The 25856-nt window shown below is 46.0% G+C and overlaps 7 protein-coding genes across 7 annotated transcripts; 5 read left to right on the top strand and 2 right to left on the bottom strand.

Annotated features, from left to right (window-relative positions):
• Window positions 1–845: 845 nt before the first annotated feature.
• N7483_005856 (peroxiredoxin) lies at window positions 846–1671 on the bottom strand (the record flags this gene model as incomplete). Its single annotated transcript, XM_057089293.1, has 3 exons — window positions 846–879; window positions 938–1552; window positions 1652–1671. The coding sequence occupies 3 exons, from the start codon at window positions 1669–1671 to the stop codon at window positions 846–848; spliced, it is 669 nt and encodes a 222-aa protein (XP_056949122.1).
• Window positions 1672–3658: 1987 nt separating this feature from the next.
• On the top strand, window positions 3659–5054 carry N7483_005855 (EVE domain-containing protein; the record flags this gene model as incomplete). The annotated part of the gene is made up of 6 exons (XM_057089292.1): window positions 3659–3772; window positions 3876–4086; window positions 4158–4424; window positions 4477–4494; window positions 4557–4673; window positions 4735–5054. The coding sequence occupies 6 exons, from the start codon at window positions 3659–3661 to the stop codon at window positions 5052–5054; spliced, it is 1047 nt and encodes a 348-aa protein (XP_056949121.1).
• A 741-nt stretch (window positions 5055–5795) lies between these two features.
• Window positions 5796–7443, top strand: N7483_005854 (aldehyde dehydrogenase family protein; the record flags this gene model as incomplete). Its single annotated transcript, XM_057089291.1, has 3 exons — window positions 5796–5923; window positions 5985–6184; window positions 6263–7443. 3 exons carry the CDS (start codon window positions 5796–5798, stop codon window positions 7441–7443), a joined length of 1509 nt encoding a protein of 502 aa, XP_056949120.1.
• Window positions 7444–10677: 3234 nt separating this feature from the next.
• N7483_005853 (SMP-30/gluconolactonase/LRE family protein) lies at window positions 10678–12239 on the top strand (the record flags this gene model as incomplete). Its single annotated transcript, XM_057089290.1, has 4 exons — window positions 10678–10710; window positions 10952–11112; window positions 11264–11419; window positions 11651–12239. The coding sequence occupies 4 exons, from the start codon at window positions 10678–10680 to the stop codon at window positions 12237–12239; spliced, it is 939 nt and encodes a 312-aa protein (XP_056949119.1).
• A 6088-nt stretch (window positions 12240–18327) lies between these two features.
• Window positions 18328–19806, top strand: N7483_005852 (uncharacterized protein; the record flags this gene model as incomplete). The annotated part of the gene is made up of 1 exon (XM_057089289.1): window positions 18328–19806. One exon carries the CDS (start codon window positions 18328–18330, stop codon window positions 19804–19806), a length of 1479 nt encoding a protein of 492 aa, XP_056949118.1.
• Window positions 19807–21845: 2039 nt separating this feature from the next.
• N7483_005851 (histidine phosphatase family protein) lies at window positions 21846–23447 on the top strand (the record flags this gene model as incomplete). The annotated part of the gene is made up of 1 exon (XM_057089288.1): window positions 21846–23447. One exon carries the CDS (start codon window positions 21846–21848, stop codon window positions 23445–23447), a length of 1602 nt encoding a protein of 533 aa, XP_056949117.1.
• A 477-nt stretch (window positions 23448–23924) lies between these two features.
• Window positions 23925–25541, bottom strand: N7483_005850 (F-box domain protein; the record flags this gene model as incomplete). Its single annotated transcript, XM_057089287.1, has 3 exons — window positions 23925–24593; window positions 24631–25124; window positions 25193–25541. 3 exons carry the CDS (start codon window positions 25539–25541, stop codon window positions 23925–23927), a joined length of 1512 nt encoding a protein of 503 aa, XP_056949116.1.
• Between the last annotated feature and the right edge of the window lie 315 nt (window positions 25542–25856).

Raw genomic sequence — 25856 nt, 5'->3', positions numbered from 1 at the left:
ATAACTGCAATGACCGAGACACACGGGGAAACCGAAGAAATATAAGCGGAATCGAGAGAGTCGCCCCCCTTTCTTTTTCTCAGACCAGTCCAATCAGTGACAGACGGCGTACATAAGACGAATACCGGAGCGATTCGAGGTGTGTAACGATCGAGATTCCGTGCTGGGCGCTGATCGCAGGTACCGGTGCGGCTCGATTTGTGGCCCTGTGGGGGGTGGATTTGGGACCAGGGGGTGGGTTTTCCCCGCCGCGTCTCGAGAAAACCGGATATGTAGCGCGGGGAGACCAGGAATCAAGCACCGAGGGATTTTTTGAGGAAGGTTTTCTGTCGACAGCGAAAGAGAGTGGAGCGGCCGAAGTGTCAGACTGTGGACGTTGGATCGGCACAAAAAAAAGGCGGTCTCAACGCTTTCCCGTATAGGCTTGGGGTGGGACTCGACCACGCTGCTCTAGATAACGACAACGTTTCAATAAAGAGAGAATTGTCAAATTTTTGGAGAACATTGGAATGATGTAGTAGAACATATAGTACATATGTGAGAGAAGGCAATTCTATGTAAGCTGTAGCAGTTGTGTTTCTACGATGGGTTTAAAATTCACCATGGTCGTACACAAAGAGTATCTGATCGGAAGCACCGATATAGTCCAGTCATATCGGGTTTAGGTCGCTCGAACTTCAGTGGAACATCTGCGCCCAAGTTTCACGACGGAGTATTTACGGGGAGCAAGAAACCTTGACAGTTGACGGGATAAATCATTTCATATTGGTATCAAAAAGTAGGTTATTCCCGGCCAAATCCACCTAATTCTTTTTATTCTCACATTAAATCGTAAAATGAACCCTCTAGTTCTGGGGGTGCTTGGTGAAGCGGAGGTAACTATAACCGTCAGCATTGGTACACGTTCACAAGCTTATATAGATCAGAAGTGACTTACGGCTTGACCTCACGGATCTCACCGAACTTGGCCTTGGCATCGGCGGTAGAGACGGGAGGAGGAATGACAACGTCATCACCGGGGAGCCAGTTAATGGGGCAAGTGACACCGTGCTTGTCGGTGGTCTGGAGAGCATCAATGACACGGAGGACCTCGGCGGTGTTACGGCCAGTGGAGGCGGGGTAGGTCATGATGAGGCGGATCTTCTTGGCAGGGTCGATGATGAAGACAGAGCGGATGGTCAGAGCCATACCCTTGGAATCGACGTTGGTGGTATCCTGGAAGTCAACCATGTCGTACAGGTAGGCGACCTTGCGCTCAGGGTCGGAGATGATGGGGAACTTGAGGCTGGAGCCAGAGACTTCATCAATGTCCTTGATCCAGCGGTGGTGGGACTCGACGTGGTTGGCGCTCAGACCAATGAGCTGAACACCACGCTGGGTAAACTCAGGCTCGAGCTTGGCAAAAGCACCGAGCTCGGTGGTACAGATGGGAGTGAAGTCATCAGGGTGGGAGAAGAGGATGGTCCACTTTCCACCAAGGAAGTTGTGGAAGTTGATGGGACCGTTAGAGGTCTCGGAGTCGAAGTCAGGGGCAGTAGAGCCCAGACGGAGACTAATTGAGGTATGAGGTTAGCCATTGTCTTTAATATACGGCTTTGAGAAGCTATGTAGAGATAGAATGTGGGGGGACTCAGAGATGAGGTATACATACGGAGCACGCTGTTCAGACATTGTGATGTTGTAGAGGCAAGATGGAGATCAAGCAAGGATAGTATGAAAGATAATAAAAGAGGAAAGAATCAGGGGGGGAAATCGGAGGTTCATATACGGCGGGGAGCTGCCCCTCCTGCTTGCGATGGTTCTCGTCGTTGGTGATCGACTTACCTCATCCGGCTGTTAACTATCACGCAATTATTGACCGCCTTGGGCAGTATATATTTCATTGGTGGAGGAAGAAACATGGTGGGGGCTGTTTAGTGTTCCCACCTGTGGCAGCCCTGGAGGTGCCTGATGCCATAATTCATCGAGGTTAATGGGGAACTTAGTGTGTACACCCAAGGTTCACCTCCATGGTTTGACAAGATTCTATTTGGGTCTATATTAACCCCTGGTTCCTGCTAGAGTACCCCCTTCTGGTTGCTCAAAGGAACATGATACACATGCATTTACCTCCATAGATAATATGCTTTCATGATTCTTCTCCAAGACCCATCCATCTCAATAGCGCTTACTATCTTCTCCTATGTCGGCCGAGCTGTTCGTGTCCAAGCTGAAGAGTCGGCCGATAATCACCCCGCCATGGAGCCAATGGAGACTCGACTGGATGGCGCAATTCCACCCATCTTCTTTGTCAACAACAGTCGTTCTCGAAGGAGTCAGTGCCACGCGTATCAACCCCTCAGTGCTAGAGGCTAGTATAGGTATCTTGTCTTGAACTTGTTCATATATCTAGGTGCTTCCAAAAGTGCCTGTCAATCTCCGTAATCAGTACATCATGATGCCGAGGTGGGATAAGACCCACCAGGTGGGGCCACGTTTCGATGGGTTTCTTCTGCTTATGCCGGCGCCATCTTGACCCTGAGAACTTGAAGCTAGCGGATGTCGGAGTCTTATAATAGAATCGTGGTAGGAGGTACGTGGAGCAAGCCTCGTATAGATTGATAATAGACGCGGTGCCAGTGATCCCGTGACCTATGGACATTTATAATAGTACGGGAGTTCCTTCCGAGGTCGCTATCCAGATGCGGCTTCTTACTACATATGTAGTATGAATGCAAGTTTGAACCCCTCCGAATCCAATGTTCTCAGCCCTGGAGGTACTCAGACCAAATGCCAGGTCAAGTAAGTAACATAGAGTGCCAATCAAGCTTTAATCTGATTGATATACTTGTTTTACACTCCCATTTAATTATCGATTTGATTGTCAATTCGGATCAAATGTTTATCTATTACTAAATATAGTAATATCCCCGCCTTGCAGTTTTCCCCGAATCTTAAACCTTTGAAGCTAGCTGATCTCCTACCCGTCAACTGGTGGACCCATGAAGGAATGGTCTATGTCCTAGTACGACGGAAAGTAGGTATGGAGTAATATCAATAATTCAAACGTTCAAACCAAACCCTAGAACATGTGAACCTTCTTCCTATTAGAAAATATCGGATCAAATAGGCAACTAGCCGTTTATCCTGTTCTTTGATTAACTTGGCTTATGTGACTTGGAGCAACCACCCGTGGACATGGGCATGGATGCCAGCCCTGGAGGTGCCCAGCTGGGATCCTATAAAACAGCCCTGGAGCCTTCTTGAATACATACAATGGCTTATAGCAGAATCATATTTCCCAAACCTGTGCTTATTGATTGTTCATAATTTATAAGACTAATATTAAATTGCCATTTCAAATAAGCAAATCAATGGTTTGAAATTGTTTTCTAGTTTTTTTCTTTTAATTTAATTATTTAAAATGAATGTTGATCAAGCGCGTATCACGTGGATCTACCAACGGGACCCACTGTCGCGTCCACCAGCTCAAGTGAAGCAGAAGCTTCCCCCCCCCAAACATTCCATTTGGTTTCCTCTAAGGAATTCCCGGCTTTGATCTTTTATCCCAACTGCACTTCTTCGCCGCAAAGTTCTCAGTCCTTGTACGGAAAGGAATTGAGTCTCTCATATCTTCCAGTTTACCCCTTAAACTTGCAGAACGCTCCAGGTCATTTAAATGCCGTTCAAACGCAAGTCTGAAAGCGCAACTATGGCCGATACGGGCGCTGCAACCCCCTCAAAGCGAGTTCGCAACTCCATGTCTGACGCCTCAGGCGAGGTGGTTTCTGAGGTAAGATCCTTACTCTCATGCGACAATTGATCGGCAGATCCCTGTCATTTTGTTTTTTTATCCATTCTGGGTCTACGCGCACTCACTAATGCAATCGCGACAGCCTACTCCCAATACAGGTGAAAAGCGAAAGCGTGGCCGTCCTCGCAAGTTCCCCGAAGGAACCTTCCCTAAGCCCGACCCCAATGGACCTAAGCGCGGCCGTGGACGCCCGCGCAAGTTTCTCTCAGATACAGAGGCTGCGGCTGCGGTAAAGGCAGCGGAGTCTCCTGCTGGCCCTAAGAAAGGACGCGGGCGTCCTCGAAAGGAACCAGGTATGTAGTCATCCCAGTTCGGAAGACACAAGAACGATGGACAAAACGCTGATGTTCGCCTTTGTTCCCAGGCACCGAGACCCCCAAACCAAAAGCAACCCCCACCGGTCCCAAGAAGGATGGTCGTGGACGACCCCGAAAGAGCCTGCCTGCGAATGGCGCCGATACTGCAAAGGAAGCTGAGGTCAAAGTCCCGGCTTACATCCCACCCAAGGATGAGTCTGGCCGTTCTTACTGGCTGATGAAGGCCGAGCCTGAGTCGCGCTTAGAGAAGGGTGTTGATGTCAAGTTCTCCATTGATGATCTGGCTGCTGTTGAGACCCCAGAGCCATGGGATGGTATGTGGCCCTTAAAGTCCAAAGATGAATCTTTCTAACAAAAAGTTATTAGGTGTTCGCAACCCCGTTGGTAAGACTTGATCGCAAGAATGATCCAATTGATCCGATCAGCAATTCTGACAAACATAACAGCCAGGAATCTCATGCGCGAAATGAAGAAGGGCGACTATGCCTTCTTCTACCACTCCAATTGCAAGACTCCTGGAGTCGTAGGTGTCATGGAGATTGTAGAAGAGCACTCTGTTGACGGTTTGTGAACCCAAACATTTGCTCCAAACATTGCTGTATGGTTCTGATTTCGATTTTTCAGAGTCTGCCTTCGATTCCGCCCATCCTTACTATGACCCCAAGGCCAGCCGTGAGAACCCCAAGTGGGTGGTTGTGCATGTTGAATTCCGCCGCAAGCTTAAGAAGCAAGTCACTTTGGATGACTTGAAGTCCCATGCCAAAGCCGGAAAGCCGCTAGAGAACCTCCAGACTCTTAAGCAATCTCGCTTGAGTGTTTCTTCAGTGACCTCAGCCCAATGGCATTTCATCCTGCAGCTCGCAGGTGAGGATTCAGTGAAGTTCACCACAGCTGTATCTGAAGAGGATAAATCTGAGGAGGATGCCGAATCTGAGGACCTGTGATCTTTAATTTTTTTTTCTTTTTTAACGTGATGACTGCAGGATCTCGTTTGTATACTTTAACAAAGATATTTGATTTGTCGGCGTTCTGGGATGGACAATAGGGATTTTAACATAGTTTTAAGGTTATTTTCTATTTCAGGTTTTTGCATAGTCCACAATACCTGGAATTGGTTTCCTGATTGGGGCTCTATTACCCCTCAAATGTTGATCGCTGAGTGATAAAGCAGAGAGAAAACGGCCAGACTGCAAGGTAAATGCAGAGTAACCGCAGACTCAGAGCACTTAAGTGATCGCGGGGACCAAATATTTCCTATCTTGTCTCGGATTTATACGGAGATAATCTTGGTAGAGAGTCATCATCCTCTTTTTACAGATGTTGATGATCAATCATGGAACTTTAGAAACCGGAGAACATACCACACTCGGAACCTTGGAATCTTCAAGAGGGGATAACTAAAGCTATGGCGGCGAGTGCAGCCAACCAGCATTAAATCATCCCACTCAGAGCTCCATTCATTACCCACAAAGAGCAAGTGCACCCGAACCCGGTGGAGACAGACCCGGTGGATAGATGAGAGTTATCGTTATCGGAGCATCGGAGCGGGGAGAACTGCGCATGGTTTAAAGACCTCACCCTTTTCCCCTCTTCAAATGTTTGGAGCTTCTACTTTCCGGCCATTGCAATATCTCTCGGTATCTGCACTTCGTTTCAATTCCCCTCGTCGCTGTTATATCGTCGCCATGTCTAACCTATCGGTGCAATTAACTGCCCCGAACGGGCGCTCGTACACCCAGCCTATCGGCCTCTTCATTAACAACGAGTTTGTGGCCTCCAAGGCAGGCGAGAAAGTCACTTCTATCAACCCTTCGTATGTTGTTCTATCAAATGAAACTTTGAGGGGAAAACAACTGACAATGTGTGTGCACCAGAGACGAGAAAGAGATTGCTTCCGTTTACGCCGCCGGTGAGGAGGATGTTGATATCGCAGTCAAGGCTGCCCGGAAGGCCCTGAAGGATCCTTCTTGGAAGCTGCTCCCTCCTACTGATCGTGGCAGTCTGATGATGAAGCTTGCCGACCTAATTGAGCAGCACAAGGAGACCCTCGCCACCATTGAGACCTGGGACAACGGTAAGTACAGTACCGCTTTTGCAATCCGTCAAGCCCAAAACAGAATATAGTGTAACTAACCAGGTGATGGCGCTAAAGGCAAGCCATACTCTGTCTCTCTCAATGATGACCTTACTGAGGTCATTGCTTGTCTCCGGTACTACGCCGGCTGGGCCGACAAGGTGACTGGCCAGACTATTAGCACCACTCACCAGAAGTTCGCCTACACTCTGCGTCAGCCCCTTGGTGTCGTTGGTCAGATTATCCCTTGGAACTTCCCTCTGCTTATGGCGGCATGGAAGTTGGGTCCTGCCCTTGCTTGCGGTAACACCATTGTCATGAAGGCTGCCGAGCAGACACCTCTTAGCATTCTCTACCTGGCTGGTTTGATCAAGGAGGCTGGTTTTCCTCCTGGCGTCGTTAACATCCTGAACGGCTTTGGTCGTGTTGCCGGTGCTGCACTGGTGCAACATCCTGATGTTGATAAGGTTGCCTTCACTGGTTCCACCATCACTGGTCGTGAGATCATGAAGATGGCCGCTGGCACACTGAAGAACATTACCCTCGAGACTGGTGGCAAGTCCCCTCTGGTTGTCTTTGAGGATGCTGATATTGAGCAAGCCGCCAAGTGGGCGCACACCGGTATCATGTACAACCAGGGTCAGGTTTGCACTTCCACCTCGCGTATCCTGGTCCATGACTCTGTGTACGACAAGTTTGTTTCTATCTTCAAGGACGTCGTGGCCTCCACTAGCAAGGTTGGTGACCCCTTCGCCGAAGACACCTTCCAGGGTCCTCAGATCACCAAGGCTCAGTACGACCGTATTCTTTCATACATTGAGGCCGGTAAGTCCGAAGGTGCTACCCTTGTTGCCGGTGGTGAGCCATACAAGAATGTTGGCGAAGGAAAGGGCTTTTTCATTGCCCCAACTATCTTCACCAATGTTAAGGACAACATGCGTATCTACCGCGAGGAAGTCTTCGGTCCCTTCGTTGTGATCTCTAGCTTCGTCACTGAGGAGGAAGCCGTTACTCGTGCCAACGATACTACTTACGGCCTGGGAGCTGCTCTCTTCACCAAGGACATTGAGCGTGCTCACCGCGTTGCCTCTGACATCGAGGCCGGTATGGTCTGGATCAACAGCAGCAATGACAGTGACTTCCGTGTGCCATTCGGTGGTGTCAAGCAGAGTGGTATTGGTCGTGAGCTCGGCGAGGCTGGCCTCGAGGCTTACTCTCAGACCAAGGCGATTCATGTCAACCTGGGATCCCGGCTGTAAAGACGTGCGTTCTTATATACTAGTATTACATGATATTTGATGTTTCATGACTGGTCATCTTGTTTTCATAGTCAAAAAATATTATTTGGTTAGTAGCCTTGTCCATTACCTTCAAATTTCAAATTTGTAATCATAAATGGATCTATCAGTTATTGTCCAACAACATGGATCGCTGGCATCTTGTTGATATGCTGCAAAAGGTGTAAATTCTCCAGGCTATAATGGCAATACTACTACTAAACATACATTCTCCAGATATTAGTATCCACAGACAACGAACATGCCACTCAAAGGTACACATCATGATATCAAGGATCAGCCGGTCCCGAGGTCTATACCTTGAACAGTATAGCGGTGTGACAGAATGAGGTCCAGCTACACACGTGAGACCCTTAGACTGCCCCTGCCTCAGGCTACACACGCGTCCATCAAATGCCAAGTGCCACGTACCTGGATTTGTTTCAAGTTCAAGTTACGATTAATTATCTAGTGCTGACCCAACGTGACGAGCAGGGTACAAGATCGATTGGCTATTCGTCCCGCGAATCCCGATGACATGCCTCGGGAAGGCAACTCATCACATTGGAACAAACGTTCTTGAAAATGACGGGCATAGTGCCACCTGGAACAGGATTGGATTTAAAAATACCAGCTTCCTATCTGGGTAAGTGATAATACGCTCACAAGGAACTCAACCTCAAACAGAACAACGATTTCATCAATATTCCGAGTCCATATTGATCTTTGACCTCCATGGCTTGTGTTAGTACCCAGAATCAAATTCCTACGCAATGCACTCCAAGTTCGTATGCCAGATACTTCCGAGTCTGTACTAATGCCCAAATATCTACCTAGAACCCTCCAAATTAGGACATCCAGTCCTGGAGTCCCCTACCAATGCGTATGACATATCCCTCAACTGCACATATGCAATTCCGAGTCCAACAAACAACATGAACATACATAATCATGATTTCATCCGACCATGAAACTTCATGACAAATACCAGCGCATCACTTGGGGAATGCGTGTTCATCCTGGGATCCATGGATTTAAATTGATGCCCAATAACTCATCACGTTCCCCGTTCCGGTTGCCTACAGTTCCTTCTTCGCCTGCAGCGTTGACCCGACGATCGAATCTTGGATACGGAGTTTTGAGTTCATGGACTACTATTATGACATGGACATGCGCGGGATGCTATGCCTAAGTATATATTAGTACGGAGCAGGATCCGTAATGCAGATTCAGATTCAAGTTCTGTTCCAAGATTGTGGGTACATACGCTATGTACTCCGTACTCGGTACTCTGTACATGAACGGCATGTGCACATGGGTACCCAGGTACTCCGGTAACACATCGAAGGATCCGGGTCTACGGGTAGAATCTGGAAAAATCCGGGAATCTGCATGCAAGCATTAGTTGGCGAAAAAAACCCCGAAAGTGCTAGCGAGTGATGAGGTGCATTGGATTGTTTTACATTTCAGTGTGCTGGTAAGTGATCTTCATTGTGATTGGATGGAGTTGATGACAAGATTTCGGGGCGACGTATGTGTGTGTCTGTGTGAGCGTGATTGCCAGGTGGTTAGTGTGGATTCGGTGTTTCGGTAGGAGCCTTGTTTTTATTTCAATGTTGATCTTAGTATCATTCTAATATTGGTAAGGGTTATTTCGTCACTTTTACTCTCACTTCAAGTTTCTCTCATTTACTTTTATTCTGGGGCCATGGTTTATGTACTCAGGGCTGTCTGTTGCGCTTGACGTGGTTCTCCTTTGCACTACTGTGATAGACCCAAGTAAATCAGGCCATATTTCAATGGGATTCAATCTGGTAGATAAGAGACAAAAGTACAAGGTATGGAGTACATAACTAGGATTCCATTAAAATGGATTCTGGTAAGATTGTGGCTTAGCTATGCAGTACTGAAGATGATTCCCCCCCCCCCCTTCTTTTGTCTCAGAATTATTCAAATTTAGTAGTACCCGGCAGTCAAATGTTTGTGTAATTCAAAGCTATTTTCAAATTATGTTTCAAGGCTATTTTATACTCTCTATTTAATCATTCTTATTCGCTGATTCTTGAATGCCCAAATTTTTGGTCAAGGATTAGGCAGAAAATCGGGTCGGGGCGACATTTAGCGCCCATTTTAGTACCAGCACATACATACATGAATCTCTTGCAGATGCATGCAGAGTTGGTCATGTGAATACTAGTCCTTAGTCTGATTTGTAAAGTGGTAACATGCTAGCGGCTATACTTGGAGGGACATCCATTTATGTAGTTTGTAGTTTGTAGTGAGTACTTGATATCCACGTGCTAGCATAGGTGATGTATACATCATGATAATAGTTTTGATCTTAAGTTATCTATTGATATTAATCCTAAGGCTTCAAACCTTGGAATGTTCCAAAGTTTAGTTTTTAATTATATTTCAGATTAAATGAATTTATCATACTGTATACCATCTCGTACCACGCATGCCTAACCAGAGATAGTTAGTCCATTCTGCATCTGCAGGGATGCCATGTAAAGTCTGATGTGATTCACCTATGCAGGGAAGACAATGCGGGATTTGACCGGGACTAAGTACCACATCCTGCAACGTGGACTCCACAACCTTACCAAAATCTCGTCCTACGGGTTCGTGCCAATATGAGGGTATTATGCCTTCCCCGACTCTTTACATAGAGATATTAGAATATTAGAGAAGTTTAGAACTTCGGATTGTGGGGGCGGGGGCTTGGCATGAAGCTGTTTCTCTCAACTTGTTGACTCTTAGAGTCTTAACTTCTTCATAAACTGCCATCCGTTGATTAAACACATGTGCAGTATTCTCATCTAGTTTCGGATTTCTCATCCAATCGTATTTATCTCCATAAATCATTCTTTTGAATGGTTCCCGCGATTGGTACCACCGGGTTTTTGATTTTTTCTGAGGTTTGTTGTTACACTCCACTATATGAACAGGGGTTCTTTTTTTTCTTATTTGATTTCAATTGGCTTGAGGGAATTCTTTTTGAATTCTTTCTTTTATTTAAATTTTGATGCCGTCACTAACTCTGTGTGACTCGTACTAGTCTCTCCACATCTCCTCCGCTTTTTCTCTCCAAATAGCGGTGTCACCTTTTCAAGTTCGGGTCTCCGCCTTGAATCCTAGAATTCCTTCAATTTTGCAATTTTCAAATTCCGCTTCAATTTATCTTTAATCTGTTTGAAGTGGAGATTGATCATCATGTCTGAAATTCAGAAGTGGACAATCAATGAGGTCAGATTATTTCGTATTTCCCTGCAATTTCCCGGGATTTGACTCCTTTGGATTTTTCTTATTGGCTTGGGAGTTCTGTCGGTCAGGATATGATGAATTGTCGGATCCAACCATCCTCAATTTAATCAAAGGATGAAATAAAAAAAAGAAAATGTGAAAAAAGCAAAAAAGAAAACAAAAAAAAATCTCATGCACCAATCATATATTTTTCTTACTGACCAGCATGCTAATTTCCCTTTAGCCTTATATCGACATAGCCGGAACACTACTGGAAGGTCCTTACCACGATGTAGCCAACAACGAGTTTCGCTTTGTTGATATTTGGGATCATAAACTTTATCGTCTCAATCTGGCGAAAGGTCCAGACTCTCTCAAGACAATTGATACAACTGCGGCTATTGGGTAAGTGGTTCTTCATTTTATTTTGTATCGATTTGCCTTGTGATGGTCAGTATCTCAGGCAATCAAACTTGAAATCATCAAAAAAAAGCTACTAGTATTGAAAAACTCAATTAGACGAGCCCGCTAACCACTAGTTTCTCCTTGTTTCTAGTGTCACCGCCAACATTGCCAATGCGGTTGAGGCCGAGAAGGATCAACTGATAGTCGGGGCCAAGCTGGGATTTGCCCGGCTGAACCAAACCAATGGAAACATCTCCTATATACGTGAAGCATGGGGCGACGAAGATGGACCGGGGAAAGCTGAGAGGTAAGTGGCAACAAATCCACATCCTTCAGGGAGAAATCCCCCATGCCGAGTCATGTTGAGATGACATGGCTGCCTTCTTTCCCTTCCTACACCGAAGCCCCCCAAAAGTCCCCAAAAGACGGGGTCAACAAACAATCCAGCCCCCGAAAAAAATGAGCTCCAAAAAAAGACAGAAAAATGCAAAAATCCATCAGTTTGTTCACACCGACTTACAAAGAATCCACAATCTAGGATGCGATTCAACGACGGCGCCGTCGATAGTCACGGCCGATTCTGGGCGGGGGCCATGAATGACCCCAAGATCAAGGCTCCCGGTCCGGAAGGTATCCTCTTCAGACTAGACCCAGATCTAAGCCTGCACCGTGTGTTGGCACCAGTGACGATTCCCAACGGCATTGGCTGGAATCTTTCGGACGATACGATGTACCTAACAGACTCGCCAACAGGGAAGATCTTTGCGTTTGATTTCGATGCCGCGGCGGGCGCGATTAGCAACCGACGCGTACACTATGATCTTGGTGAGCCACTGGAACCGGATGGATTCGCAATAGATGTTGAGGGTTGTATCTGGAGTGCTATTTACGGCGGCGGGAAGGTTATCCGGATCTCGCCTGCCGGAAAGCTCATCGGGCAGATTGACCTTCCCACGCGGAATCCGACTTGTCCCACCTTTGTGGGGACGGAGCTGTTCATCACTTCTGCGAAGGATACTCGTGATGATGAACGATTCCCGCAGTCGATGCGGTATGGGGGCCGAGTTTTCCGAATTGATGTTGGCATCCGGGGGAAGCCTAAGAATGAGTTCCGCTTTGCGAACTAATTTCAACCCACTTGAACTATGGAGCACTTTTAGTACATGTATAGAGTTAAAATCTTTTGGTATGTACATCCGAGGGAGTACGGCTCGAGTATTCCGGGTGGATTCAAGGTAGACATACATACGTATATGCACAATATTATGGATGGAAAATGACTCCTCGAGCAGCGGTATGGAGACCTGGAGTAGACTGAGATAGTAAGCTTCGAGCCTACAGCATAACTGTACCCAATTGGATCATCTATACATTCCAAGGGCTGTATTTCATATGTAGCTAAAAAGATCTACTATGCAGCGTAGGCTAACCCATTTCTTGTTTCTCTCGCATGTTGATACCTCTCAAGTGCTTTTTTTACCCGCCTTTTTCACTTTTACTATACTTAGGGTACTAATGAGGCTGTGCCATTTTGCATATACAGTGCAGTCTGTATGTGTGTGTGCCCTCCTGCACGCTCGGGCATTATTGACCCGCCTCACCAAGCGCGTGGGCTCAAATGCGATACATCCGCAATCCCCCGCTGGTTTCAATCGGCGTTACGTAGTTCCTTCCTAACAAGCACATAATAATCAATCCTGATACAAGTTTTAATTTTTTACTTTTGTCTAACTTTAAACACATTCTTCATTTCTAATTACGGGGTACACATGAGCGAGAGCGAGCACTTGAGGTGGATACTTGCTACGTAGATCACCAAACGGGCCATGGGAATAACGGATCGGCTCGCTGTCATTTCCATGGGCTCAGGCCTGCAGACCGCAAGGGGAGGAGAGCAAAAAACATTTTTGAAAAAGAAAAGGCCCAACTCAAAAAGAAAATTACACGTCGAATCAACAATCAAGCCACCTTTTTTTTGCCCTTCGGCCCACCGCTGATCTCAGATTCATGTAGACCATAACCTAGCTGGTCCATTTTGAAATGTGCCCGATCCAGATGATCAAACCCTTCTGTAATTGGTACTTCGATACGGAGTACTACTCCGGACATGCATTTGATACCGAAATGGTGGGTTTTCCTCTCCCTCTCTCGTACTTTTGCATTCCCGTGCATTCGAAAATGTCTATTCTATGCGTCTCTCTCTCCCTGCTATGTAACGTACCAGCACTGCCACTAAAGCATGTCTGGCCCTGCAGGGCAAAATGCAGGCACCGTGGAGTAGATTGGACAAGGTTTCGTTGTGGTCCCAGGTCTATCTGTACATACGTATTTCGTGTCTGCATCTATGATGTACGGTGAAGGTGGGGGAATTCTGGGCGAAACTAGATTTATTAGGCTTCGTGACTTGCATCAATTTCATGAGATAGACGATATGATCCCGGAAATCGATTCCATAATTTGTTCTAGCCCGCGGAGATCTTTTGAGTTAAGACCACGGCTTTTCTTTTCTTATTCTGTATCTTTGCTTTTTGTCTCTATCTGGTCGCGGATGCAGCGGCCATAATAATAAATCTATGGAGAACAGAGCATGATTCTCAAGAAATGTTTGAACGCATGATACAATTGCTCATACCCACAGATCCACCGAGTGGTGTGTTCTGCACCAAGTAGGTCATGTGGCAAACTCCAAGTAACTGGGTACATTACATAGTAAGTGAGACAAGAGAGGAAAAGAAAAGAGAAAATCCTATACTCCGTACTTCGTACTAGTACACCGTATCTCATAGGTGTCAGATGTGGATTGGAGCAATTGCCAGTAATAACAAGCACTATTGAAAAGTAAAAGAATGTACGGAGTAGTATGTACAAAGTAAAGGTGACTTCGTACTGTGTAGTACTAGGGCTCATGTACGACTAAAATCCACTTGGACTTAACCCTACGGTGAACCCATGTACCAGACACCTGGGACAACCTACCTGTGGACAATGTCGCTTTTCGTATTTCTATTTCTGTATAGCATGGCCATGACACGCATTTGAACCGGAGACTCGGACTCCCCCCCTTTTTACCCATTTTTACCCAATTTAACCAAATTTGACCCATTTTTACCAAGATAGGATTACGTGCTATGACCCGACGCTATGGGGACGGGTGTTTGAGATTACCAGCCACCATGATTTTGTTTTATCCCGCTTACCCCGTTTATTTCCCCCATTCCGAAATTATGGAGAGATTCACAAACTATTTCTTTTGAGAGGCGAATTATGTCCCCTCATTTTCCCTCTTTCTCCTCATATCTCCTCATAAAACTAATTTCGAGAATTAAAACCTGGAGGTCAAAAATACTTGTCTCCACTGACCAGTTAGAATCGTTGGATCTATCAGACCGCAAATCTTGACTCGGCACACATGATGATTCGCTGTGGGATCCATAATGGCGGCTAATGATGCAAGCCTTGCCTGGTAAACAAAGAAAAGAAAAGAAAAGAAAAGAAAAGAAAAGAAAAGAAAAGAATACTCTGTTTGGATTACAGTGACAGCTCTGCCGCAGACTTTGCATTACCATACATTGGATGTATCATGTTCAGACTATTATCCTTTTTAGGAAAGATTTATTACTTCTTATCATCTTATAGCTCTGATTTGAATCAGTCCATCACCATAGCAGTACGGAGTACATATTAAACTAGTCATCACTTTTAATCTGATCAGGAGACAGGGTTTAGAACTGAACTTGTGACGACATTCATGAACCAAAAATGGACTAGATCAGACTATGAGATCGTGGCTTCAAGTTCAAGTTCTTTTCTTTTCTAGAAAGCTAGGACAAGATTGGTCATCAAGTGAAGCTATGAAGCGAGCGATTTCAGCTGAGCCCACTCTATCACGATCCCCAAATTTCCTTCCGAAGGATTTTCGACTCCACTTTCACCGCGCTAGCTGGATCTTCATTCATTCTACCTTGTCACGCGGAAGCCCTTCGCGCTAAACGAAAAAAAAGAGAATAGGAAAAAACTTGTGATCTCAATAGGTCCTCCCTTTCGGCTTCTGAAGCTCATCCTTCCGGCAAAGACTTGATAGATCAAAGGAAGCTCCAAGGTCCTTTTTTTCCTATGTTTGATCTATGTTTGATCTGATGTGATGGGTTATTCACCCTATCACAAAATTGATGTATACATCCAATAGAGAATCAGATGTCAATATTCATGAGCTCTCAAGTGGCGCCCCCTTTTCTTCTCAATGGATTATACTCTTTAATTGCCAAGGGACCATGCCATTGCAGATCATGATCATGGTGACACGAGTTGATGGCAGCGTTGGCATTGTTCTCGTGCACTTGAATTTCTTTGGTGACGTATGAGGTTACAAGGATGTTCAGGTTCATCTCTACGGAGTACGAGTACTATCAAGGATCCCTCCGAACGGGTCTCTCTGCTAACAACTTGATTTCGGGGTTCGGATTCTCTCGTAGTTCAATTCCTTTGTCCTCCCTTATCTGAACACCTGAGTCAAGAAACGATGAGAATACACCGTTTCTTTTTTTTATTCTTTAGGACCCTTGGTACTTTTCCCTTTTCTCTTCTGGTTCTTTTTCTCGCGCTTCAAAGATCGGCTCCACGTCCCGGAAAAAGGAATGTCTTGGTAAAAGCAAAAAAATACAATTAAGTATTTCAGTCTCCACTAACTGCCTCACTTAATGGACCCCCCCTGTTCTACACTATTTTTGGTCAGGCGGGTCTCTAGAACAATCGGTGAAGGCAACCACTCCAATCACTAGTGTCCAGGTATTTTTTTGTCCCCTAACGGCCAGACGGCAACGGGTCCCTTTATGCCGGGATTAACACGGGGGCTGGTGATGCATGCACAACATCGAACTTGTTAAAGTTTGGGGGGGATTTGCTGGAGAGAAGAGTACAGAACCAGTCGAACTAAATCTTCCCCCTTTCATGTACTTCCGTACCTAAGTAACCTTGGAACTATCACAATCCAGGGACTGACAGTAGAACCTGGGGGAGAGTCTGTACCACGGAAAGATGTGTACAGCTTTTTGGTTCAGTAGTATTTTGAAACGGCACTGGATCTTATGATTCATATGTTTTTTTATTTATTTATTTCTTTTTCTTTTCCATGATCATGATTATTATTATTATTTTCGCCTTTTATATATTTCAAGTTAGTCTGTCCACCGAGCGCCAAACTCTCAGAACATTGAAATGACAGGATGTGGGATAACGACTATCACGCCCCCCTTTTTTTCTCTGAAGTTTTCCCATTCCTTCAGAAGAGGCTTCTCATAGCCTCTAACTAATCCCGAGGTAGTATGGATCTGAACTGGAATTGGTTCCCAAATGTTCTCAAGCTCCGTCATCGTGTGTTCTGCGTCATGGATCGAAGGATCCACTTTTCCCCTATCGTCTCCTCTTCACACATGGCACGGCTCCATATTGAATATACCCGTTCATTAACCTTGGAACTGTGACGGAGTACGAAGTCCACAAGGGGTGGTGTGTGTGTGTGTGTATGCATCCACTGACCCGTGCTTCCCCCACCCCTCTAGGAGTCATATAGAAATAAAATAAAAGCCACGAAAGTTTCCTAGGAATGACCGCCACCCATGTTTAATCGTCATAGATTTGACTCAGGTGGAAAGATCAAAATGTTTAAGAGTCATACCTAATATGGGAGTTCTCCGTAGTTGAGAATCACATTTTGACATATGAAGGAGGTTGAAGGGAAAATCCCATGAAAAAGAAGGCTCCACCCGTCCCCTTGTCCACGGTGATGGCTCTCGCGCACTTGCAGCATTTTGTCTCCATCCTTCGGCCGATGATTCGTGCAATGCAAGTGGATGATCGCTGGTTGGTTCCCCCGGGCAGTGATTTCATGCCGGAAGTAAGTTGTATGGATTCCGTACGGTAAAAAGAAATAAATGACTGAATAAATCAAAAATAACCAAAAAAGGGAATTAAGGGGAAAAAAATAATTTTTTAGAATAAAAAAATAAACTTGAAAGAATTAAAAAGAATTAAAATATAAAGAAAAAAAGAAATATATTACACCAGATACGTAGTGGAGAATATCATTTAGGCAGCGTTGTCAGGGCCCATACTCTCTATACCCAATCTCTCAAGATGCCCATTTAACTGATTCTCCACTGCTGGCACGAGATTGAGAAAAAAAAAAAAGTGAAGCTATTGTATCTCTCTCCACTTTACCTGTTTTGGAGAGTTCCTTTTTAAATAATTTTCAAATGTTTCTAGTGATTTTCTAGTGTCTTTTATCATTATTTTACTCCATAGAATGATGTAGTCATTTTTCTCTTACCCGGTTCAGTTCCAACCGAGTGATGTATCCCCCCCCATACTCCGTACTTCTACAGAAGTAGAAATAATAATAATAATAAATAATTAGTTTAAAATAAAAGAAAAAGAAAAAGAAAAAGAAAAAAACCAAATCCAGGTCGATCCTGCCCAACACCCGAGATTCTGGGTCGGACAACAACTCTGATTTCTGTCTTAGACTTAGACCTGGGCAGGCCCCCGAGATGATGGATCAATCAATGGGTCCAGATGTCTTCTCTCACCGCTGTATCTCAACGGTCTATATTATTAATTCCATCACCTCGTTCTCGTTCTGCATATTTTTGATTTTGTGATAGTTCGGATCTTCCTCTTTTTTTCTTAAAACCCCTATATACACTAAGGGGGCCTCGGATCATCTTGTACATGCGCTTAGGGATCTGATCGCAGAACTGCGTACATCTTTCGACTGCTCCATTAATTCTGGCATTGTTCCCAGTGGTTCTGGGAAATTCTTCCGTTACTACTCCATATCGATCTTCGACCTTTCTCCGCGTTACTTTGGAGGATTCCCCAGCCTCAATTGGCTACTGCATCCAAAAGGAAAATCAGTGGTGCTGGATTCCGTGGGTGAATTGGATCTATCGCAGTGTGCATTCGCATTCTGATCTAATTCCCTGAAATCTCCATTTTTTTTCTCCTTTGGTTTTGACTCATTCATCGTGGCTACTCTCGGGCTCAGCGTATTGACTGCGCCTTACCCGAGGCCGCTTCATACCTCAAACCTGTCGCATTATCCATCAAGTCCTTATCCTGCTTCTTCCTCTCATTCCCCTCGTGAGCCCCCCCGTTGACTCTGAGAGAGGGGGCTCTCGGTCATGCCCTAACTCCCAGCTTGTGGAAGGAGCCCCGTCCATGTCGGAGTCTCTCCGGACAGCTTCATTGTCAGACGATGCGATTCCAGACCGCAGCGTGATTGACAATGAACACGGCTCTGTAGGGACCCGCCATCCAACTCGTCGGCCACCGCTACGAGCTCGACCACAATCCTGGCATCCATATGGGCCGGTGGAGCCTCCACTAGAGGCTACTTCCAGATCTATAGGCGTTCATTCTATCTTGAACCCACCCTCTCAATCTACAATGGAGTCGACTGTGAGCAGCAATTTGGATCGGCGCAGTATATCGGGAGCTACGTCTCCTCGACCGCAAAAGGGCTCTTCACCTTTGATTCGTCCTATGCATTCAATAATGCAACACCCATTATCTCCCAGGTCGACAGGCAGACCACCGATTAACCCGGGCTCACCATCAGCACGCTTTGTGGGTGGAGGAAGAAGCGGGCAATCAAGCGTTGCTCAGTCTCCGATGGTTCCTCATGAGCCTCCTCTCGGTTTACGTCAGACTTCAGCAAGCTCACCCCTTCCCATGGACGCAACACTTCGACCTCTCGCATCCTTACCAGTCTCTCAGGCTCCCGGAGTGGCATCATTGCACAACACACCAAATGTTCACTCGCGACGTACCAGTACAGGACCACCAGCGCAATTAACGAATCCTCACTCACAAGAGACCAGCCCAACCACGCCTCATTCGACATACAGTCACTTTGGACGTGTCTCCCCACCTGGCACTAATGCATCCGTCCCACCGAATATAGCCCCATACTCAGCAGCATCAACACCATACATGCCAATGGAAACCTTGCCGCGCAGTGGATCAGTAACTACAGTACCACGGAGTACAGCAGAGGAGACAACAGCAGGAATGACAACTCAAGGACCAGGAACACCAGGCAGTACATCTTCTCTCGGGCCACTGATACCCTGTGTCCTGGATCTCAAGTCCGGGTCAACAAGCCAAGCCGAAAAGCGCAAAGCAAATAGCGACGCCTCACGCCGGTTCCGCAACCGCAAGCGCAACGAACTCCAGCTTGAGCAACGCCTCACAGCGCAGCATGACGAAATTCGACGCCAAGGCGAGGAAATTCGTATCCTCATCCAACAACGAGATCACTATAGATCGGAACGAGATTTCTTCCGCGATCATTTTGGCCGCTCCTCTTCTCTGAGTCAATTCCCGGCCCGGCCTTCCTCGCCTCGCTCTGTATCCTCTGCTACCCCATCGATTCTTCCTGCCCCATCCTCTGAACTTCCTCCTGCTACGACGTGGTCCAGTGGGGATGCGATGAGAGCTGTGGCTGATACACATGCGCAGCCTGCATCTGCACCTGTGACTAGACCGCAGGGAAGTTGGGCTGGGACTCCGGCATCATATCCTGCAGTAGCTCATGCGTCAGCACCACCAACTATTGGAAGAGATGCTGCGCCTTCTGGACCACCTGTTTCTGGTGAATCTTTACCTCCATTTCAAGGATCCTGGAGTCGGCAATAACTGAGGCTATGATTGACCAAGATTGGATAAAAATCTTTTTCTACTCATGTTTTTCTTTTGTGAAGCTTTTCATCTTATTTCCTACCTTTTCATTGTTTCTTTTTGGTCTGGAGTATATATGGCTACAGTTACTGGCTTGACTGTTACAATTGGCGAGTGTTGTCATTTCGGAGGATTTCACGGGAACCATCATATTACTACATCTATACATCGTCTTGACATCCAGGAGATGTACTTGTATTGCATTTACGGCTGAGGTTTCTTTAATGTTTTTTTTATTTCTTTTGTCTGTGTTATCTCAACATCTATCACGCTGACCTATACCTTCTATCCTTATCATACTATCCTCTGACGACCTGCATCCTGGAATTGAAAAAAGTCATGCTCATACATACCCATTTGCTCAATGTCAATAATCGTTTATTGTTTCAAGTTAAGGAGTGGGTCTCCTGGTGTCTGGTTTCGGTCGAATGGCGAATACTGAAAGATTTCTAAGCTGTGACTTTTCATATCATCCCCTTATTGATTTCTCTCACTGGCAACACCCGCACATACTACTACATGGTTCTATACAATGTGACGTGGAATATAGAACTTGAAATATCGCAATGGATCAATATTTCCATTCTTATCTTGAACATTTGAAATTCCAGATGTCACCACGAATCCATGGCTAATAATACTATCAGTGGATATAGTAAATCGGTCCCCGATATGCACCGCACTCCCTACATATGTCAGTGGTGATCGCCGATCTTGGATCTTTCACTTTGGATCTATACACTCACACTGGTACTCCAGGGATGTCAATGTCAGTGACAGAAGTACCTTTCTATCCAGATCGGGACTGCATGGAGATCTGTACATTCAGTGGATCCACCTAGAGGCATTCTATACATATCCCCAGTCCGGAGTCCGGTCGATCAGGAAGTCGTTTCCGCGAGGGCTGAGGCAAAAGTTGATAGATGGAAGAAACTTGCGACTCGGAATTCGGAGGTGTATCCGGTATGCAGATATAGCGACTTCGGAACCGTTACCGTCCCACTGCGGCTGATGGTGTGTGTATAGTGCTGTTGGTAGGTTAGGGGTGTTATTTCCGGTGGGTCTTAGTATATCTATCTGAGGTAGAGTGGGGTTGATGTGTACAGTATCATACTAGTGGTGCCAGTGTATATTCCTAGCCCCTTGCTTCAAGGTTCAAGTTGGTACCAATGTCGATCGACGTATGTATACTAGCTAACGGCCGATGATCGGCTTCAATCAATGTTCTACTAGTAATAGATATCCATCTTTATTTGAGTCTATTAGAGAATGACAGCTGATGCCTTAACTAGTTCGAATTATCTGAGAGAGATCTAGAATAATCCTCAAGTGTTCAGTTTGGGATATCCCGATTCACTAACTCCGCTCCGTACTCCATACTTCTTGCAGACATACATATGCTGGATGACGTGGGCGCGTGAGATGGCAGGGACTGGCGGTGTGTCTGCATTGATGACAGGTATGAAAACGAGGTGGCTTATTGCAGGGTAGTGCATGTTCTGATCCATGATGCCTGATGAGTTCTTGTAGAGTATGATAAAGTGAGAAAAGCAGGGTTTATCAAGTGATGCAAACATGGATCTTTAAACAGGAACATGTAACAGTATGGGGTTTACTCACTATGTACTTCAAAAGTACCTAAATGGAGCCCTTTAATCTATGACCGTTACAATACAATTACAAGTACCTTGTAAGTTTCCGCTTTGTACTCCCACGTGTTGATCTCATCTAACCAATCAAAGCACAGATTGAGCTCACGAGCTGGCCCTGCTTCTCTCTTAGACCAAATCAGAAGTTGCTTGTGTTTCCCAACTGCTCTCGTGGTTTGGTGTTAATTAAACGAGTTAAGGTATTTTATAGCGTCTTTCTTCTTTTCCCTTTTTTTCCTTTCTTTTTCTTCTCTCCTCGTTATGTTTCTTGGGAATCAAAGGAGCACGGACTCTTGACATCATCAACATCCCTTGAAGCAAGAACTTATCCCTCAAAACATTGAAAACATGGATAATTCCAAGAACCCATACACTCTCTCCGAGAAGGAGAAGCTTCTGGAGGAGGGTGCCCAGTCAATGTCCCCAAAGTCACCTCCATGCAAAGGAAAATGCCGTCGCGTCATAGTTCTTATGATATTCCTCGTTGGAGCCATAGTTCTTTTGTTTCTGAAGCACGGGTATGAGCTCTCATCTGCGACTATTGAGCCCATTAGCAGTAAGCCTGACCAGCCATCGGTTGTGTCGTCCAGGTCGAACAAGCAAGTGGTGCACCGTCCCCATAACTGCAACAGCGTTGGTGCAGGCTATCAATGTTTCTCAGAGCTCACCCACAAATGGGGACCATACTCGCCATACTTCTCCCTGTCGGCAGAAAGCAGTATCTCTGATCTGGTTCCACAGCAGTGCGATGTTACCTTCGTGCAGGTACTGTCCCGCCACGGAGCCCGGTATCCCACCGCATCCAAGAGCACCAAGTATAAGGCGCTTATTGAGGCAATTCAAGCCAATGCTACCGCTTACGAGGATGGTACTGATTTCCTGCGCACATACAACTACACCCTTGGTAGTGATGACTTGACTACCTTTGGTGAGCATGAGATGGTGAACTCCGGTATCAAGTTCTACAACCGATATGAAAACTTGACCCGCAACAACATCCCCTTCATGCGTGCCTCGGGTTCTTCGCGTGTTGTGCAATCCGGTCAGCTCTTCATCCAGGGATTCCAACAAAGCAAGAAGCATGACACCGCTGCCTCGCACTCTCAAGCCAGCCCCAAGATCAACGTCGTCATCTCCGAGGACACAGGCTCAAACAATACTCTCAACCACAATACCTGTCCTGTCTTCGAAGCCAGTACCATCGGCGACGATGCTACAGATAACTTCACCGCCATCTTTGCTCCATCCATCCAGACTCGTCTCCAGGAACAAATCCCAGGAGTGACTCTGTCATTGGATGACGTAACCTACCTCATGGATCTCTGTGCATTCAACACAATCTCAGACACATCAGACGGCTCCACAGTCTCAGACTTCTGTCACCTATTCACAGATGCCGAATGGTCCCAATACAACTACCTGCAATCTCTGAGTAAATACTATGGCTACGGTGCCGGAAACCCATTGGGTCCTACCCAAGGTGTTGGATTCGTGAACGAGCTCATCGCCCGTCTTACTCACACCCCAGTTCACGACCACACATCCAGTAACCATACCCTGGATAATGGACCGGATGCATGGAACACCACATTCCCTGTGAACCGAGCCCTGTATGCGGATTTCACACACGACAATGGTCTCATCCCCATCTTTTTTGCCCTGGGCTTGTATAACAACACTGCTACTTTGCCCACAACCCATATCCAGTCTGTTGGTGCCGCGGATGGATTCTCCGCTTCTTGGACTGTGCCATTTGGTGCGAGAGCCTATATTGAGATGATGGAGTGTGCATCTGAGCCAGAACCTTTGGTTCGGGTTTTGGTCAATGATCGCGTTGTTCCATTGCAAGGCTGCCATGCTGATAAGCTGGGCCGGTGTACCAAGGGTGATTTCCTCAATGCGTTGAGCTTTGCGAAGGAGGGAGGTCATTGGTCCAGCTGTTATGAGTAGATGATCGTGATGCAATGAGAGGGATTATATGGAATTGGGATGGAGCTGGCTCTGGTCACCAGTGGTTCAAATGTTTTGTATGATATTTGCTATCAAAATGATACCCATAGATTGAAATGCTGTTGTGTTAGTAGCGTATACAAGGTTTAGAGTCGGGTGGCTTGTTTAAGCTTGATTTACATATAGGCTCCGAAAACTTTATAAAGTAGGGCAAGGCTTTTAAATACTTTGATTAGAGCAATTACATGTATTCATTGCATTGACGATCTAATACAACGAAATAGCAGTAGACCTCAAGGTGACGACATGAAAAAAGGATAAAACTCAAACTTGCAAACATTGAATCAGTTCAAACAGCCTCCAGCGCCAATCAATTCGTTCCTCGTATGTCATCCTTCGTATCCTATCACCTATCCGATTTTTCATGATGCTCAACTCAATACCCTCGGTATAGAATCTAGCTCCATAATATTGATATCAGATGTGATAGGCAGGGACCCGGCTATGACCGTTCCCGTTTCCATTGTTTTCATGCCCATTGGTATTTTGGATACCTCGTTGGAATCCCGATAGAACCCACGCAGCCCAAAACTGAACCTGCTCTCTCTGAACAGCGATCCCACTATCTCCCAGATCATCTGTTGAAAGATGATGTAATTTTTCCAATGAAGTGCGCTGTATCGGGATTCGTCTTCCATGCGCAATAGGTACACCGGATCCAAGTCCAATTCCCGAGAAAAAGGCCTGGTCTGAGAGGGTTGTACCAGCCGCAAATGAAATAGAAGATGGTGCTGATGGAGATAGCGGTGTATCAAAGACCTCGATGCCGTCGACGCGGGCGAGTGCATCGAAGTGTTCTGTGTAGTCGATTTCACGTAGTTCCACACTGTCTAGGCGCTCCATTTCGTTACGCAGAACGCAGAGCACGTCCTTCCAACGCCCCCGTGGTCGAAGGTACACAGCGAAGAGGCGGAAATCACGGAGTTGGCGACGATGACGACGGATTAATGAGATGATCTCATCTGCGTCCAAGCGCCAGCCCTGTAAACTAAGAGTGCGAAGAGTTTTCCATCGAATATTATGGAAAATAGATTCCAGGTCTAGATCAAGGGGGGGTTTTTGGAGGGAATCCAATGTGAATCGCGACTAGATTTTTGGCTTCTCCGAAGAAGCGGCGGAACACACTGGATAGATCAGACATGGTGGCTGTAATGTCGGAATGCGAGTGAAAATTTATGTCCAGGCTGGTTAGACGGTTGCCCATTGCAGCCAGGGTTGTTGATGGGGCTCTTAACAGTTGAAGCGTAGCTTCGGGGCTGATATGTGGACCAATAAATCGTATCGCAGAGCATTGAGAGTTCAACAGGGCAATCCCCAGGTTCGTGACTGCGCGCGAGCATGCTGATTCCCAGTCAAACCAAATACGGCTCGAGTCCATAGTTTCAGTACCGCGGATATAGTTTTCATGAACGAGATCAAGCAGATGCTCATCTGCCTCATCCTGGAGACGGAGCAACTTGATTTCTTGTAGGGCAGAAAATGCCGCAATTCCTAGACACAACTGGCTGAGATCGAAGTTGGTCTCGACTAGGTTGGTTTGTTCCTCTAAGCGCTGGCTATGCAGTTGTGCCAGAGCCCGGTTTTTAGAGCCGATGGTTTGCAATATTGGTCGCCATCCTATGAGTATTGTTAGCTAATCATTATTTCTTCTTCCCAAGCCTGATGGCGGCAAGAATATTCAATACCGCTGCCTTGATAGAAAGGTCGCACGAGGTATGTCACCGTTTTCACATAACAAGCCCGCTGCATCTCCAGCAATTCCCCCAGTCGCCGAAACCCATCTTCAGAAAACCGTAGATTAAAACGAGCAAATTTTCGAGGAGTGCCAATTCGCATAAACCGTTTGCATACCAGACGAAAGCAATCCAAGTCTGATGCTTCGCCATATGCAATAGGCCGACGGTTATCCTGACTATGATTCCCGTTGATATACAATTTCCCATGTGGATTTTGCGGGCCTGATTCGAGTATAAAGGCTAAGATTTCATTCACCAGCTCATCGGCGAGATGATGAATCTGACGTGGCTGGTCCATGTTCGGCGTTTTGCAGCCGACTCCTCGGCTGCCAGTACAGGTAGCAGCGACATGGAAGAGAAGCAAAGTAACAGAGAAAAAGAAAGGAACTCTGAGAGTCTTACAAACCAACAAAAAGGAAGATCATATGGACATATGCACGGTTGAGGGGGACACCAGTCCCACTATAAACGGAGAAAAAAAAAGTACTAAAACGTCACGAGAAATAAAAGAAAGAAATTTTTTTTTTTAGAAAAGCAAGAAAAAAAAGGAATAAAAAAAGGTACAGAGAGTCGAATTGGACTCGTTCGACGGAGTGTCTTGTCTCACCATGGA

Source organism: Penicillium malachiteum (assembly GCF_028827825.1).
Source record: "Penicillium malachiteum strain IBT 17515 chromosome Unknown utg000002l:1.0-8849297.0:1.0-8852440.0, whole genome shotgun sequence".
NCBI lineage: Eukaryota > Fungi > Ascomycota > Eurotiomycetes > Eurotiales > Aspergillaceae > Penicillium > Penicillium malachiteum.
This window is presented reverse-complemented; position numbering and strand designations above follow the sequence as displayed.